This window comes from Dasypus novemcinctus, chromosome 13 (genome assembly GCF_030445035.2).
Source record: "Dasypus novemcinctus isolate mDasNov1 chromosome 13, mDasNov1.1.hap2, whole genome shotgun sequence".
Taxonomy (NCBI): Eukaryota; Metazoa; Chordata; class Mammalia; order Cingulata; family Dasypodidae; genus Dasypus; species Dasypus novemcinctus.
The window spans coordinates 112,741,592-112,757,419 of NC_080685.1; the positions used below are offsets into that span (position 1 = coordinate 112,741,592).

General features: G+C 39.7%; 1 protein-coding gene and 1 pseudogene across 1 annotated transcript in view; both read left to right on the plus strand.

Moving 5' to 3' along the window:
* Positions 1–15,828, plus strand: part of DNAH14 (dynein axonemal heavy chain 14) — a 499,447-nt gene that overhangs the window by 379,366 nt on the left and 104,253 nt on the right. The window contains exon 63 of the mRNA XM_058275282.1: positions 2,409–2,503. Coding sequence (XP_058131265.1) covers positions 2,409–2,503 — 95 coding nt within the window. The remainder of the gene's footprint in view (positions 1–2,408; positions 2,504–15,828) is intronic.
* On the plus strand, positions 5,548–15,040 carry LOC139436360 (exocyst complex component 2 pseudogene; annotated as a pseudogene).

Here is a 15,828-nt window from a genome sequence, read left to right on the forward strand (position 1 = left end):
CGCAGTGAGCCCCGCCCCACCATCTAGACTAACAGTGTCTCCAAAGGCCCCATTTCCAGAGGAGGTCTCAGCGCCGGGGGGGTCGGGCCGGAGCGCGTCCGCGGAGGGCGCAGGCACCGTCGTACCCGAGGCCCCTCTAGCCGGCCGCGCGGAGCTGCCGCTGCCGACCTAAGCAGTGCGCGCTAGTGCCGCTTGATTTTGGTCTTCTGTGGACCAAATGGATATAAAAGAATTAAAGTGTTGCTTGCTGTACCACAGAGGATGACCTTTTATTTCTTATGAAGACTGTACAATTTTGAGGCCATATTTTTTTAAAATACAAAATTAGTTAAGTGCATATTTAGAATAAGAAATCACAACAAACACAAATTTTTATAAGTTGACAATGATCTAAACATCACAAAATCCAGAAAAATAACATACTGTTCAGCAATTAACCCTTAAAATACTTTTTCCTACAGTTTTTCACTGCATACTGTGTTTGCTTCTTCATGTGGTCATCATTTTGTAATATCATTTCTTATAGAATCTTTTTTAGCATGGATGATCAAAATGTTTTCCATTTTGCAAAGTTTAGAAAAATTTCTTTCAACCTAATAGCTCATTATTGATAATATCATGAATATTTTAATATTGCTACCAAATTTGGCATAAGTAGCAATGGCATTTCAAAATTTCTTGAACAGTAATTAATATTAAGTACTCTTTGAATCGATGAAGTTCATTAGCCAGTTTTTCATAGTATTGTCATTATAGAGAACATTGATTTTTATTTTAGCTCCATTGATGTCAATATTTCTTGCAACATCAGGAAGAAGATTAAATTTTTCCAGTGTGATCATGTAATTGTTAGATTATTCAACAGAATCAGTTCACTACTTCTATCCTAAATTTATTTTTTCCTCTTAAAAAATTATTGCTTTTGATATGATCTGAAATTTTTATTACAATTTGCTTCTCATCAGAATAAACTCTATTGATTTTATCACTCAGTCACTTTTGTTTCATATGCCACAAAATTTTATCTTAATTATTTATTTGTAAATAAAAAATAAAGACAATAAAACACCTTTCACATATAAGTAATCTGTCATTTCTCATTTGTTTCATTGAAACATTCTAAAATGTTTTACAAAAACAGTTTTTATTACCTAAAAACTCAGTGATTTTGATGAATTATATTTTGCACAGCTCCCATCAAAAAAAGAAAAAATGTATAGTGCATTTATAATAGTACATGATGCATTATCAACGATATTCTAGAAGGAATAAACTTTCGTTTTGAGTAGGTGTTGATGAGTCTCTAAGCCTCCACTTAAAATTCTGTACATTTAGAGATGGAATAATGTTTTCCTCAGATGAGCTGCTAGGTCCAGAGGCTGCAAACCCGTTTCTCCTGCACACCCAGGTATTTCTGGTGCTGGTACTCTAGGACAAGTTCATGCTACAACATGACTTCTGGCCAGCACTTGGAGGTCACATCACTGGGAATGTTGAAATAGTGAGCAATAGGAGTATTTCTGGGAGTCATTTTTATTCTAGATACTGTACAATAACTTAATTATGCATGGAAGCAACTATGGGCAATATAAATATGTCTCAAGTCCTTAGACACAGGCCAAAAGTGTCCGCAGCCATTCCCAACAATGGGATTTGAGAGGAAGTTTGACAGAAAGTCAAAATGCAAAGAGAAAGTGGTCTTAACTGATAGGGGTTAAAATATCTCATTTTTGTAAGCTTAACAAAAGTATGTGACCCTGCAAGCTATTGTCCCAGCTCCTTGCAGAGCCTTGGAAGAGACCTGCCCAGATGAGGAGCCCAGAAACTTTAACTTCATTTAATATCACATTAATATCTTCATTAATATCACAGTAATTCTACCTTTAACTGGACCACCCCTCAAAAGGACATTGCCATTACTTCCCTGAGTCTAATAGAGAAGGCAAAAGGCTCTCAGTGTTTTCTTTTTCTTTTTTTTTAAAGAGGTACCAGGGATTGAACCCAGGATCTCGTACATGGGAAGCAAGTGCTCAACCACTGAGCTACATCCACTCTCCACAATGAGAGCTGGTTTTTCTATTTGCTTGTTGTTTTTTAGGAGGTATGAGGGATCGAACCCCGTCCCTCACACATGGGAAGCAGGTGCTCAACCACTTGAGCTATACCCACTCCCTCTCAGTGTTTTTGCTTCCTCCAAATTCTCATCAGGGATTGAATACTGTACTACAATCAGGACTAGGACACACGTTTCCAGTAGTAAAAACATGTGAGCACATATCTAAGTCAAAATGCAGAACTTCAGAGCATTGTAAATTGTTAAATTATATTTTCCAAGTTCAAAATATAGACATTTTAAATGTGCAACTATATTGATTCAAATATATTTGGGTCTTGTATCTCTATTGCAGAAAACTGCTAATGAACTAAAGAGTGTAATGCCAGCTTTAGACAAGTCACTTGTGAGTCTAAATGCCTTGGACAAAGCTGATATCTCTGAATTAAGGTAATCAGTTTACCTGAGTTTCTTTTGAGTAGCAAAAGCTCAGAATAAAATATAAATGAATGGTAAAAGTTACTAAGTCTATACTCCATTTTTACAGTAAGTAATTTCTTCATTTTAATTAGAGAAGTTATAGGTTTATAGAAAAATCAGGCAGAAAATAGAGTTCTTATGTATCCCCATTATTAATACTTTGAATCAATATTTGTTACAATTAATTAAAGAATATTACTTTAATTGTACTATTAATTATAGTCCATGGTTTACATTAGGGTTCACTGTGTTGTACAATATTATGGTTTTATTTTAACTTTCTTCTGGTAACATATATACAACCTAAAATTTCCCCTGTTAGTTACATTCAAATATATAATCCAGTGCAATTAATTACATTCACAATGTTGTACTTCCATTATCACCAAACATTACTAAAACTTTTCTATCACCCCAAATAGAAACTCTGTACAATTTAAGTAATAACTTCCTATTCCCTACCACTGTTCTAGTTTATGACTTTATGAATCTGCTTACTCTAATTATTTTATATCAGTGAGATCATACAATATATGTCCTTTTCTGTCTGGCTTATTTCACTCAGCATGATATCTTGAGGGTTCATGCACATTGTAGCATATATCAGAACTTCATTCCTTTCCATGGCTGAATAATATTTCATTATATATATATATACTACATTTTACTTATCCATTCATCTGTTGATGGACAATTGGATTGCTCCAATTTTTGACAATTGTGCATAATGCTGCTATGAACACTGGCGTCCAAATATCTGCTTGAGTCCCTGCTTTCAGTTCATTTGAAATCCCACATAGAAGTAGGATTCTTGGGTCATATGGCATTACTATACTTAACTTTCTGGGAACTGCCGAACTGTCTTCCACAGTGGCTGCACATTGTACATTTCCGACCACAATGAATGAGTGTTCCTATTTCTCCACATCCTCTCCAACACTTGTTATTTTCTGTTTTTTGAATTGTAGCCATTCTAGTGGATATAAAATGGTATCTCGTAGTGATTTTCATTTGCATGCCCATAATGGCCAGTGATGTTGAGCATCTTTCCATGCACTTTTTAGCCATTTTTATATCTTCATTGGAGAAATATCTATTCAAGTATTTTGCCCATTTTTAAATTGGGTTGTTTGTGTTTTTTTTGTTTCTGTTGTTGAGCCGTAAGACTTCTTTATATATTCCTGATAGTAAACCCTTATGGGTTATGTGGTTTCCAAATATTTTCTCCCATTCTGTAGGTGGTCCTTTTACTTTTGTGATAAAGTCCTTTGATGCACAAAATCTTTAAAATTTTGATGAGGTCCCATTATCTATTTTTTCTTTTGTTGCTTATGCTTTGGGTGTAAAGTCTAAGAAACTATTGCTTAACATAAAGTCCTGAAGATGCTTCTCTGTGAGTTCTTCTAGAAGTATTACAGTTCTAGTTTTAAGTTATAAGTTTTTTATCCATTTTGAGTTGATTTTTGTATATGATGTGATGTCTGCGTGCATTCTTTTGCATTAGTGCATCAACTTGTCTCAGCATCATTTGTTGAAAAGTCTATTCTTTCCCAATTGAGTGGACTTGGCTCTCTTGTCGAAAATCAGTTTGCTGGCTCCACACCATGGAAGGGAGCGTGGGAGAGGGGATACCCAGTTCACCATGACCTTTGCCTACCATTTTCAAGCTGCTTTTTCTTGCTTTGGCAGTCGACCAATTACTACAACCCTTTTAACCGTTTTCTGGAATTTTTAGGAAGATGGCTCTGCCAGTTTTACTAGTTGTTCAAAGATTCTGTCGGGGGATGGTACCCTGAAGCATCTTATACCACCGTCTTGGTTGACTGGAATGCCACATTGAATCATTTCCACTTTAAATTTCTTATTGTGTGTGGTATATGTTATATCTTATCAATTTTATGATGCTATCGATTGTAAGGCATATCAATATTTTATGTACCCTTAAGAAAGAAAACACACTGCCAATTAAGCTATCATGTGGTTAATTGGATACTTATAAACTGAATCCCAATCTTGGAGATGTAAAAACATACATTCTAGAATTGATAAACTGTAATGTTAGCTAAACTAGAAAGATAATTTATCAGCCATGGTGATTATAAATACAGCTGACATACAGCTCTAGAAATGAAAGAATTTTATGCCATTTTTGCTTATGCCAGTTTAGCTATAGAGCATCTGAGATCTGTAAGAATGTGCCAATGCATATTTGAGGCTGCAAAGTTGGCCATTACCACAAGATATCACTATGGGAAATGCTTCCTCTTGCTGTGCTCATTTCAAACTCAAACTCCCCCATGTAGGGGAAAATTGATTAAAGACAAATGTACAAGAAAATGTGGGAAGAAATGAAATATAGTACTTGAAGGTTCCAACATCTGAACCTGTTGATTCTAATTTGAATCTTTGAGCGAGACAATTTTCATGTCAACAATGGGAATTCACCTATTATATCTTAGAGTGTGTTGCATTTTCCATTATGTACAGAAAATGGTATTTCAACTAGAGATCAGGTAATGTGAAGCAAATCTACCTTAAGATTAATAGCACATTTTTAACTCTTTGAAAAATAGCAGAAAATTTTAAAAAAATCAGATATAATTTTATGAGGAAGACAGAGCACATCACAATTCTGAAGTTAATCCACCTCAGTGCACAGAAAGATGCAAGCAAGAGGAGGAGAATGAATTCTTGACTTTCTCTTCCTTTTTCCCATTCACGTGCATTCATTCTTAGGCCTTCATTTATTCAGCAAATATGTTGAGTGTAACCGTGGGCCAGGCCTCTTTCCGGGGTCTGAGGTCACAACAGCAAAGAAGGGGGAGGAAGGCTCCGCCCCTTGGTTGTGGAGGTCCTCTCTGATGAGTGACCCTGGAGCAAAGAACTGGATGAAGCTTGGAAATAAACCAGGCAGGTATCTGGAGGAAGAGTGTTCCAGGCAGAGGAAACGGAAAGTGCAGAAGTCTTAAAGCAGAAATGTGCTTGGTAAGTTTCAGGAACTGCAAGAGACCGGGATGGCCGAAGCTTAGTGAGCAAGGAGGAGGGTCAGGAGATCAGGGCAGAGAAGCAGCAGGGCCAGGCCAGCCCTGCCTCGTGACTGTTCCAGAAGATTCTGTTCTCTTACCTTTTCTCTGTCAGACACTCCCAGGGCAGGAAGATCAGCATAAATCCCCTTTAGCCTTATTTCCAAGGGACAGGGTATGGAGTCTGGTACCAAATTTCTTGGGTTGGAATCCTGGCACTGCAACATTTTGGCTGTATACCTTCTCTGTGCCTCACCTTCCTTTTTACATATCAGAGATAATTACAGTTGTTAAAAGGATTGAATGAGTTATATATGTAAAATGCTTAGAACAAAGTCTGGAATAAGGCAGGTGCTCAATAAAATCAGTTACTTTAATATTAAGAGGTTTCCTCTGATCAAACAGACCCTTTTTCTTCTCCTTCTACTACAAAAGCTAACAAAAATTAACCTTTGTTTTTTGTTTGTTTGATTTGAACCTGGGACCTCGTACATGAGAAGCAGGAGATCAAACCGCTAAGCTACACCTGCTCCCCAGCCTTTCCCTGTGACACTAATGTGGATTTCACTTTACTTCAAAATGTCACATCAATGGGGATACCCTATAATATGATCTTTGTTGCTATTCTAGCAGAAACGTCTGGCAAATGCATAACTTAGTCCATTCTCTTTCCTGGCTGCTGTTTCCACTACTGGAATGCAGAAGATTGCCCCATGACAGCTCAATTCTTTGTCACTTTGCAACATTAATCATTAGAAAAAGAAGATAATAGAAAGTGCAGATTGGGGTAAACCAGGCAGACTACATCCCTGTAGTAAGAGGCATTTAAAGCAGATTCTCAGAGTAAACAAGTCCCACTTTGAACCCTGGAAAGTGACACATAGATTGAGTTATAGTCAGTTGAATCCTATTTTCCCTTAATTTTTATTTAAATTACATATATTTTATATTTCATCTTAATTTGTCTATATTCTCATCACTTTTGCTTTAAATAGAGTCAAACTTGGTAAAATTGAGGATAACTTTGTTTTGGGAACTCTCGTTCTCTTTTGTGAACCTTCTTTCTTTTACTTGTTTCTTTAACGTTGCCTTTCTCATTACATCAAAAAAGCCAGCCTGATCATTTTAGAAAAACAACCCAATAAATTAGCTCAAAATAAGGTGCTAATGATTTTGTTTACTTCTCCTGGAAAAACCTGCAATTAAAAAGCAGACTGTTAAAGAGAATAAAGATAAATCCAAATGAATTAATCTCTAATTACGAATTTAAGGTAGAAGATTCTTCTCGGTATCTCAGGAAGATAAGGTCACACATGTAAAACTGACTTTGTTGCCTGCCTTCTTTTGAGAAGTCTGCTAAGATTTTCATTTTGGGAGACACGTTATCCTGAACAGATCTGTTTCTGAATATTCTTCTGAGCCCTGGCTTGCTCTGCCAATGGTGCAGAGGGATAAGTCAGTTTGTTACAATACAGCCAGGAGGCAGCTTCCAACATTCCAGCTGACCTCATTGCTTTGACAACTTGTGACATGATTGTCTCCTGACTTTGGAATGAGTGTCTACAAATAAAACTGTATGTGGAGTAGGACAAGTCAAAAATGATAAAGGGGACATTATTGTCACAACCAAGTCAGGTGGCAGAGGAACCTGCCTTTCAAGCTACTCAAACTTGAAAAAAAATAAGTATCTTAGATTAGTCTGCTGTCTGGATTAATGAAATGAATTATTACGATATGTGTTCTGATGGGAAAAATGAAATTCTCCTCCCTTGTCCCCACATCCTGCTAATCTACTTGGCGTCGAGATTAGAAAAGCAAATTTCCCCAGAAGGACTTATAAATGCTTTTCCATGGAATAGATGTTGATTTTAAAGGTAAGAATTTTCATTATTAGAGAGCACAACTCACCCACCAGTTTTGAAAAGCTCAAAGTGGCAGTCACCAACCTGAAGAGGCAGGCTAATAAGAAGCATGCAGACAGCTTAGTATATGTGAAAGGAGGTCTGAGTGCTTCTTTTGAGGCACAGAATGCCCTCTCAGCTATCCATCAAAAACTGGAAACAGATGAAATGGAAAAAGTAGAAGGATCCCTAACACAAAATCCAGAGAATGCTCTAACAGAGCAAGAAACACTCTAACACATTATTTCAAGAAATGTTAGGTCAAAAGGACAAGGCGGATTCCACTAGAAATGTACTGACTGTGCTTCCTCCCAATATTGAAAGGAATATTCAAAAGGGTGATTACAATGGTTGTTGATTATGAAAAGGCCACATCTCTTTTTGAGAAAATGGAGGTGCAGGTTTTCAAGAAATATTATGCTGAAGTTATAACATGAATTGAAGCTTTAAGAGAATTACTTCTGGAAAAATTGCTTGAAACACCATCCACCTCACATGACCAAAAGTGTTATACAAGGCATCTGTCTGACATTCGTGCACCTGGGGACCCTGCATGGAAATGTAGTAGAGCCCAACAAAGTGGATCCTTCAGTTCATGCACGGCTGCAAAGAGGGTTTCCTCAAAGACCTAAAAGGTAATCCAGGCCTTCACAGTCCTATGTTGGATCTCAGTGATGGTGTGTATCCCTCAGTATTGGGTCATGTTAGTCTGTATGATGGTTAGGCTAATGCAGGAGTTCTTAACAAGGGGTCCTTGAGCTTGAATTGAAATTCAAATAAAACCAGTATTCTTGTGGGGGCATGTTGGTCCGGGTGTGATGTATTTATTAAATAATACACAGTATAGTATGGACTTAGTAAAGGTCCATGGTTTTCACCTTACTGGCAAAGGAGTCCATGGAACAAAAAAGGTTAATTACCCCTGGGCTAATGTGTCAACTCTGCCAGGTAATGGTGCCCAGCTGTTTGGTCAAGCAGGCATTGGGCTAATTGTAATACAAAGGCATTTCACAGACTTTAATCATCAATGAGTTGATTGAATAGATGACTGATTATGTCTATAATCAACTATGGAGATTGCTGCCAGCAATGAGTGATATGTCTTCCAGTCAGTTGAAGGCTTATAAAGGGGAAGTGATTTCAATATTGAGAGAGAATTCCCATCTCTACTCCAGATAGCCAGTGTCTTCTGGGAACTCATCAAAGACCATCATCATAGCCCCTGGTTTGCAGCTTGCCCTGCAGAATTTGGACTTGTGCATCCCCACGGTCAAGTGAGAGAATTTTATAAAATCTCATACTATTTAAAGATATCTTCTGTTAGTTCTGTTTCCCTAGAGAAGCTTGACTAATACAGCTTGGTACATGGAGTGGTTCTTGAGAAACAGAATATTAAAAATGGGATTTCTAAATTGGTTGTGGGATTTTTGCAATTGGCTCTCTACTCTGATTACATTCAAGAGCACTGACTCTCTTTCCAATAATCAAGAGGCCACTGACAACCTATGGCATGAGTTGGCAATAGAGATATGCAAACTATCACCACAGATATGATGACTTCCATGCTTATAAGAGGCAAGTTTCTGGGTGAGAGTGTTTTTAATACCTTAACAGAATTTTGTGGAGTTAAAAGGTACAGTGATGCTGGCTGGCTGTTCCTAAATATGCTGGGTACAGTTATGAAAGACAGGAATGAGCTAAAGACTTCACATTTGCAACTAAGTGCTACATGATTGATTTGAAAGTTCATATGTATGCTCTGAAAGAAAATCCTGTTTCATGCAGCTGCAGTCTTGATACCTCTGAAAACCAGACTCAGAGTCTTGTATGAGTAGCAGAGTTACAACAGAAACTGAAATCTCAACCTTGCAGGGTGTCTACTGTTAAAGTGAGGGCATTGATGGAAAGGAGTGGAATCCTGAGGACTGGGATGGAGACATATGGGTTGATGATGATATGGATGGGGACATGAAACACTAAATTCTTCTGAGACTTTGCCAGATAAACCTGTAATGGTCTGCCCTGTAGAGACCACCCAATATCAAGCTTGTATCACCTGGCTTCCAGCCAGTCCCAGGGAGTCCAGACTGCCTGCCTACCCTGAGGTGGGCACCAACACACCTCAGGCCTGCACTGCCCAGTCTCAAGACTCCCCCTCCTCCCTGCCCTGAAAACACCACCACCGAACCCCCACCCTACCTTGAGGAATCTGCCACCCAATCCCTGCCCGAAAGGATTAATCCTGTCTCATCAGACCAAAATTTAAAGGAATGCCCTGAGGTCAATGTTTGTAAGGCATTTCTAATCCTTTCCTTACCCACCTCCACCACCCCTCTTCTCTTTAAAAACTATTACTAGCTCCCAAAAGTGAAGTATGAAGAGTGAACCAAGAGGAAGTATGCTATACTCTAAAAGAACTGCATGAGTTTTCTAGTTTATATAGACAGCGATCAGGGAAATATGTGTGAGAATGGGTTTTAGGGTATGGGATAATTGTGGAAGAAATGTGAAGTTGGATCAGGCTGAATTTATTGATTTGGCCTATTAAACAGATTCTGAATTCAATACTGTACTTTAAGGGCTTAGAAAGAGTTCTAACAGCTTGTTCGTGTGGCTGGCTGAAACATGGACCAAAAGGTGGCCTGGAATGCCTGAGGTTGAGATGCCAACTTCCCTTAGTATACTGTAGGTAAGGGTTCTCTATATGCTTAGGGAGACTGGAATGCAAGAATGGATTCACCATTTAAGTCCTGCCCACCCACCCCAGGAATGTCCAGAGGACCCACCTGTAACCAGGACTGTGAGGAATAAATTTGTAAGACTAACTCCGTCTTCCCTGAAGAGTTTTGTGGTTACTCTTCCCTATAGGCTAGGTATTCCTGTGGGAACTGCTGTCATGGAATTATAATCCTTAAACACTATAGGGATGATGAGATCTTGGGTTTGCAGAAGTAAAGTAGCAGCATTTAATCACCAAAGACAAGGTGGGAGACTAAAAATAGCAATCAAAAGAGTCTGAGTCCCATAGGGCATGGTGTTGGCTAATAGATCATGGGGTACCTAGAAGATGGGCAGTCTACTAAATTAGTACTTGATCTGTATAAGCAGAAGAATTTTTAGGTTGAGTGAACAAAGACCCTATCTTGAATTCAGAAACAGAATCACAGCCCCTTAATGAATTCCCAGACTTGAGGCGGTCTGTGGACCCAGAGCCCCTTGGATGAGGAGAATATCAAGTCTCTTTGCAGAAGGATCCTGTTACATGGCCAGAAATTTTTACGATTAATCTTCCTCCAAGCTCCAAGAAACCTACAGACTTTTAACTGCATTGGGGAAAAGGAAATGATCAACATTTCAGGGATTATTAGGCATTGGTTCAGAAGTGACTTTAATTCCGGGAGACCCAAAATGTCACGATGCTCCACCAGTCAGAATAGGGGCTTACGGAAGTCAGGTGATTGGTGGAGTTTTAGCCAAAAACTTTTGACTTGCTGCTGGGCCTCAGTAGAGACTAAACAATTAACCATGGACCACCAGGTATTATAAGACCTGAGCTGCCGATCATGAGATGGGTATTGTCTGACCCACCCAACCATAAAGTTGGGTGTGCACAGCAGAACTGCATCATGAAGTGGAAGTGCTATATATGAGATAGGGCTCGAGCAGGTCCTGAAGTCACAAGTAAGTTACATGAGCAAGTGGCCCAAATGCCCATGGTCACCACTCCTACCACATTTCCTTCTCTTTCCTAACCCACATTTATGGTTACAATCAGTTAATCGAGGAAGAGAAAACTCAGGCCTGGTTTTCAGATGGTTACAGATGGTTCTGCATGATATGCAGCTCTAACCAGAAAGTGGTCAGCTGCAGCACTTCAGCCCCTTTCCTGAAGCACAGTGGTAAAAGCAAATCCTCCCAGTGGGCAGAACCTCAAGCAGTGCACCTGGTTGTTGATTTTGTTTGAAGGAGAAGTGGCCAGAGGTGCATTTGTACACTGATTCACGAGCTGTTGCCAATGGTTTGGCTGAATGGTCAGGGGCTTGGAAGGAACATGATTGGAAAATTGGTGACAAAGAGGTCTGGGAAAGAGGTATGTGGATAGAGCTTTCTGAGTGGGCAAAAAAAAAAAGAAAATATTTGTGTCCCATGTGAATGCTCACCAGAGGATGACTTCAGCTGAGGAATATTTTAATAATCAAGTAGATAAGATGACCAGCTCTGTAGCTACCACTCAGCCTCTTTCCCCAGCCACTCCCATCATTGCCCAATGGGTTCATGAACAAAATGGCCATGGTGGACAGGATGGAGGTTGTGCATGGAGTCAGCAACATGAACTTCCCCTTACCAAGGCTGACTTGGCTACAGCTACTATTGAGTGCCCAATCTGCCAGCAGCAGAGACCCACACTCAGTCCCCAACAGGGCAGCATTCCCTGAGGTGACCAACCTGCTACCTGATGACAGGTTGATTACATTGGACCACTTCCATTTTGGAAGGGGGAGTGATTTGTTCTAACTGGAATAAAGAAATACTCCAGATATAGGTTTGCCTTCCCTGCACGCAGTGCTTCTTCCAAAACTACCATTCATGGATTCACTGAATGTCTTATCTACTGCCATGGCATTCCACACAGCATTCCTTCTGATTAAGTAACACATTTCACAGCAAATGATGTGTGGGAATGGGCACATGCTCATGGAATTCACTGCTCTTACCATGTTCTCCATCATCCTGAAGCAGCTGGATTGATACAATGGTGGAATGACCTTTTGAAGACTCAATTATGGTACCAACCAGGAGGCTGTATATGCTCTAAGTCAGCATCCACTCTACGGTGCTGTTTCTCCTATAGCCAGGATTCATAGGTCCAAGAATCAAGGGGTGGAAATGGGAGGGGCACCACTCACTACTACCCCTAATGATCCACTAGGAAAATTTTGCTTATTGTCCCTGAAACCTTAAGCAATGCTGGTCTCCACATCTTAATTCCCAAAGGAGGAGTGCTGCCATCAGGGAACACAACAGTGATCCCACTGAACTGGAAGTTAAGACTGCCACCTGGCCACCTTGGGCTCCTCTTACCTCTGAATCAACAGGCAAAGAAGGGAATTACAGTACTGGCTGGTGTGCTTGATCCTGACTATCAAGGAGAAATAGGATTGCACCTTCATAGTGGAAGTAAAGAAGAGTTGGCCTGGAATACAGGAAATGCTCTAGGGCGTCTTTTAGTACTGCCATACCCAGTGACTAAAGTCAATGGAAAATTGCAACAACCCAATCCAAGCAGGACTAACAATGGCCCAGAATCTTCAGGAATGAAAGTTTGGGGCACCCTACCAGGCAAAGAACCATGGCCAGCTGAGGTCCTTGCTAAAGGGAACATGGAATGGGTGGTAGAAGAAGGTTGTGATATATATGAACTTTGACCATATGACCAGTTACACAAATGAGGACTGTGATGTTCATGAATATTTCTTCTTTGTTTTGTTATTAGTATTTTATATATGTACATAAAATGAATATCTTTGTTTTCTTCCCTAACCTTTTTCCTTATCGTATGACATAAGTTGTATTAGTTTCATGTCATAGTTTTTAATGATGTCAAGTTTTTAAAGACTTGCACCCTGTTCTGGAAGGAATTAGTGTGTTTCTAGTTATACACAGGACAGTTGAATGTTGTAGGCATATATATATATATATGTTTTTGTTTTTATTTAGAGACTAAGTATGGGTTAAGGTGATGTGTTTGGCTGCCACGTTGATAAAGGGTGGTCTGTAATGGTTAGGTTAATGTGTCAACTTGGTTAGATATTGGTGCCCAGTTGTTTGGTCAAGCAAGCACTGGGCTAATTGTAGTACAAGGGCATTTCATGGACTTTAATCATCAGTGAGTTGATTGCATAGATGGCTGGTTACATCCACATTCAACTAAGGAGATTGCTGCCAGCAATGAGTGACTTCTCATCCAGCCAACTGAAGGCCTTAAAAGGGGGTACGATTTCAGCATTGAGAGAGAATTCCCATATCTATTCCAGACCTGTCTCCTGGGAACTCATCACGGACCTTCATCAGAGCCCTTGGTTTGCAGCGTGTCTTGCAGAATTTGGACATGTACACCTCCTCAGTCACGTGAGAGAATTTTATAAAATCTCTTACTCTTTAAATGTATCTTTCAGTTCTGTTTCCCTAGAGAACCCTGACTAACACAGTCAGACAGCATCACTGAAGAAAGGCAGCAGCTCTCAGTAGGGTCGAGGTGACACATGAAGACACAACATTCCAGCCGGCTGGCATTTGTTGAAATAATTGACCAAGCTTATTTTAAGCCACCTGCTTAACTCCTGGAAACTTTGAATTCCATTTGCTAATAAAAGTGAGACTGCTGAGAAGTTCGGCCAGCTTGAAAGAATGCCAGGCAAAGACAAAATGATTTTAAGAAAATGATTCAGGGACGAATGCTCTCACAGGTGAACTTGTCCAGGGCGCTTTGCTCCGCCTCAGCGCAGAAGCAAGGCAGGATGGGGCGGGCAGGCGAGGGCTGACCTCTGTGGACCTGGCTCACCCATGTCGTCCAAAAAGGAAGGCTTACATCACTGGCTGCCCTTGACATCTTCAACGGTGTGTTGCTGACTACCCAGGACCTCATTTTGGATCTCCAGTTATGCTGTGTGAGGGTCACACTGCAGTGCACAGTGGAAGAAATAGAGTAGCTGAAAAGAAAGACGGGTATGAAGGACTGACCTCTCTACCATGTCAGTTTAGACAGTGAGTTGTACTTTCCCTGCAGTCCCTGAAAGGCGTTCTAGCCAGTGGCTTTCAACAGCCTGAAGCACAGGAGTTTTGCCAGCTAGGCATCGGTATCATGCAGGTTGTTATACACTGTTTAGAACAGTCGAGCACCACGCCTCATGTGGCTATAGATGCTGCACTTCTTTCCATTGATCTTTCTTCTGATTTGTTTGGAGGTATCCTTAAAGACTTCAGTTTGACTTTTGAATAGCAAAGTCCTTTTGATAGTCCTAAATAATTGCTGTTATCTAGAATGCCACATCTTCGTAAATATAGCCTAAAGGTTTGAAAAGCCCAGATTCCAATGAATTGAAAAAATCACTTGGATTAGCATGGCTTCCCGGAAATAATCAGACCCAGTCTCTTTGAAAGTTACCTTGAGTTGAAAGACTGCCTGCCTCCTGAAGGTATCAGAAAAGGTTTAAAAGGAACATTGCTGAATATACTGGTAGCGCATGCAAAGGTGTTTACTATTTCCAAAGAATTAGTGCCTCAGGTACTACCCGAGGTGGCAGAAGCTGTTTCTGAAGTGCTAAGTCAACTGATGCAGTGTGTTTCATCACTTAGCAAAGATGGAGCATCAGCAGCGAGGCTTGAAGTCTGTGTGTTAAGATACAATGGCCATTCACCTGATGCCTGAAAACAAGTCTAGTTTTACACAGCTTTGGAATCCCTGCCTCAGCTCTCAAGTGGAGCAGACAAAGAGCCACTGGGGAGTTTCTACATTCAAGAGCAGTATGCACTTGCAGCTCACCTGCTTCTGGACTCCTGCTTCAACCATGATGAAAACATAAAACTCTGCAAAATAAGGGCAGTCTGGAAAGACAACGCGTAATAAAACTATTAACTTTCTTAAATCCCTGAAAGTATTTGTTGTATAAAGCTTCAGGTTTGTGATTGTTCTGTTTCTAATTGGTAGCTTAAAAACATGTTGATATATGTTTTCTTTTAATCAAAATGACCTTATTTGAAATTACCACTATTGGATTAGGTCTTGTAAGACTGTTTGTGAGACCTCTTACAAAGTATTATTTCTTGGCTCTCTGTCACATGGAGTCTAATGCAGGAAGGGTCACTTTCTCAGGGTTTTTGTTTTATGTTTTTTTATTTTTATTTTTATTTTTAAAAGAGGTTTAGATTACAAAAACGTTACCCAAAAATACAGAGGATTCGTATATGCCCCACCCCACACACACACTTTCCTACATCAATGACAACCCTCATTAGTATGATACATTTGTTAAAATTTACGAACACGTAATGAAGTATTGCTACTAACCGTGGACCATAGTTTATATTCTGGTTTACACTCTGCCCTGCACAATTTTATAGATTATGACAAACTGTATAATGACCTGTATCCATCATTGCAATGTCATGCAGGACAATTCCAGTATCTCAAAAATGCTCCCTGTTATACCTATTCTTCCCTTTCCATCTACTCGGAACCTCTCTCAGGGAATGCAGGGAATGTTTTGAGACAAAGTGTGCTGTGACAAAGAACTTCTCAGTGTCTCATCTACTGGACTTTCATATAGGCAACTTCCAAAACACATGGGCAGACTGATAAGAAGTGATTTGG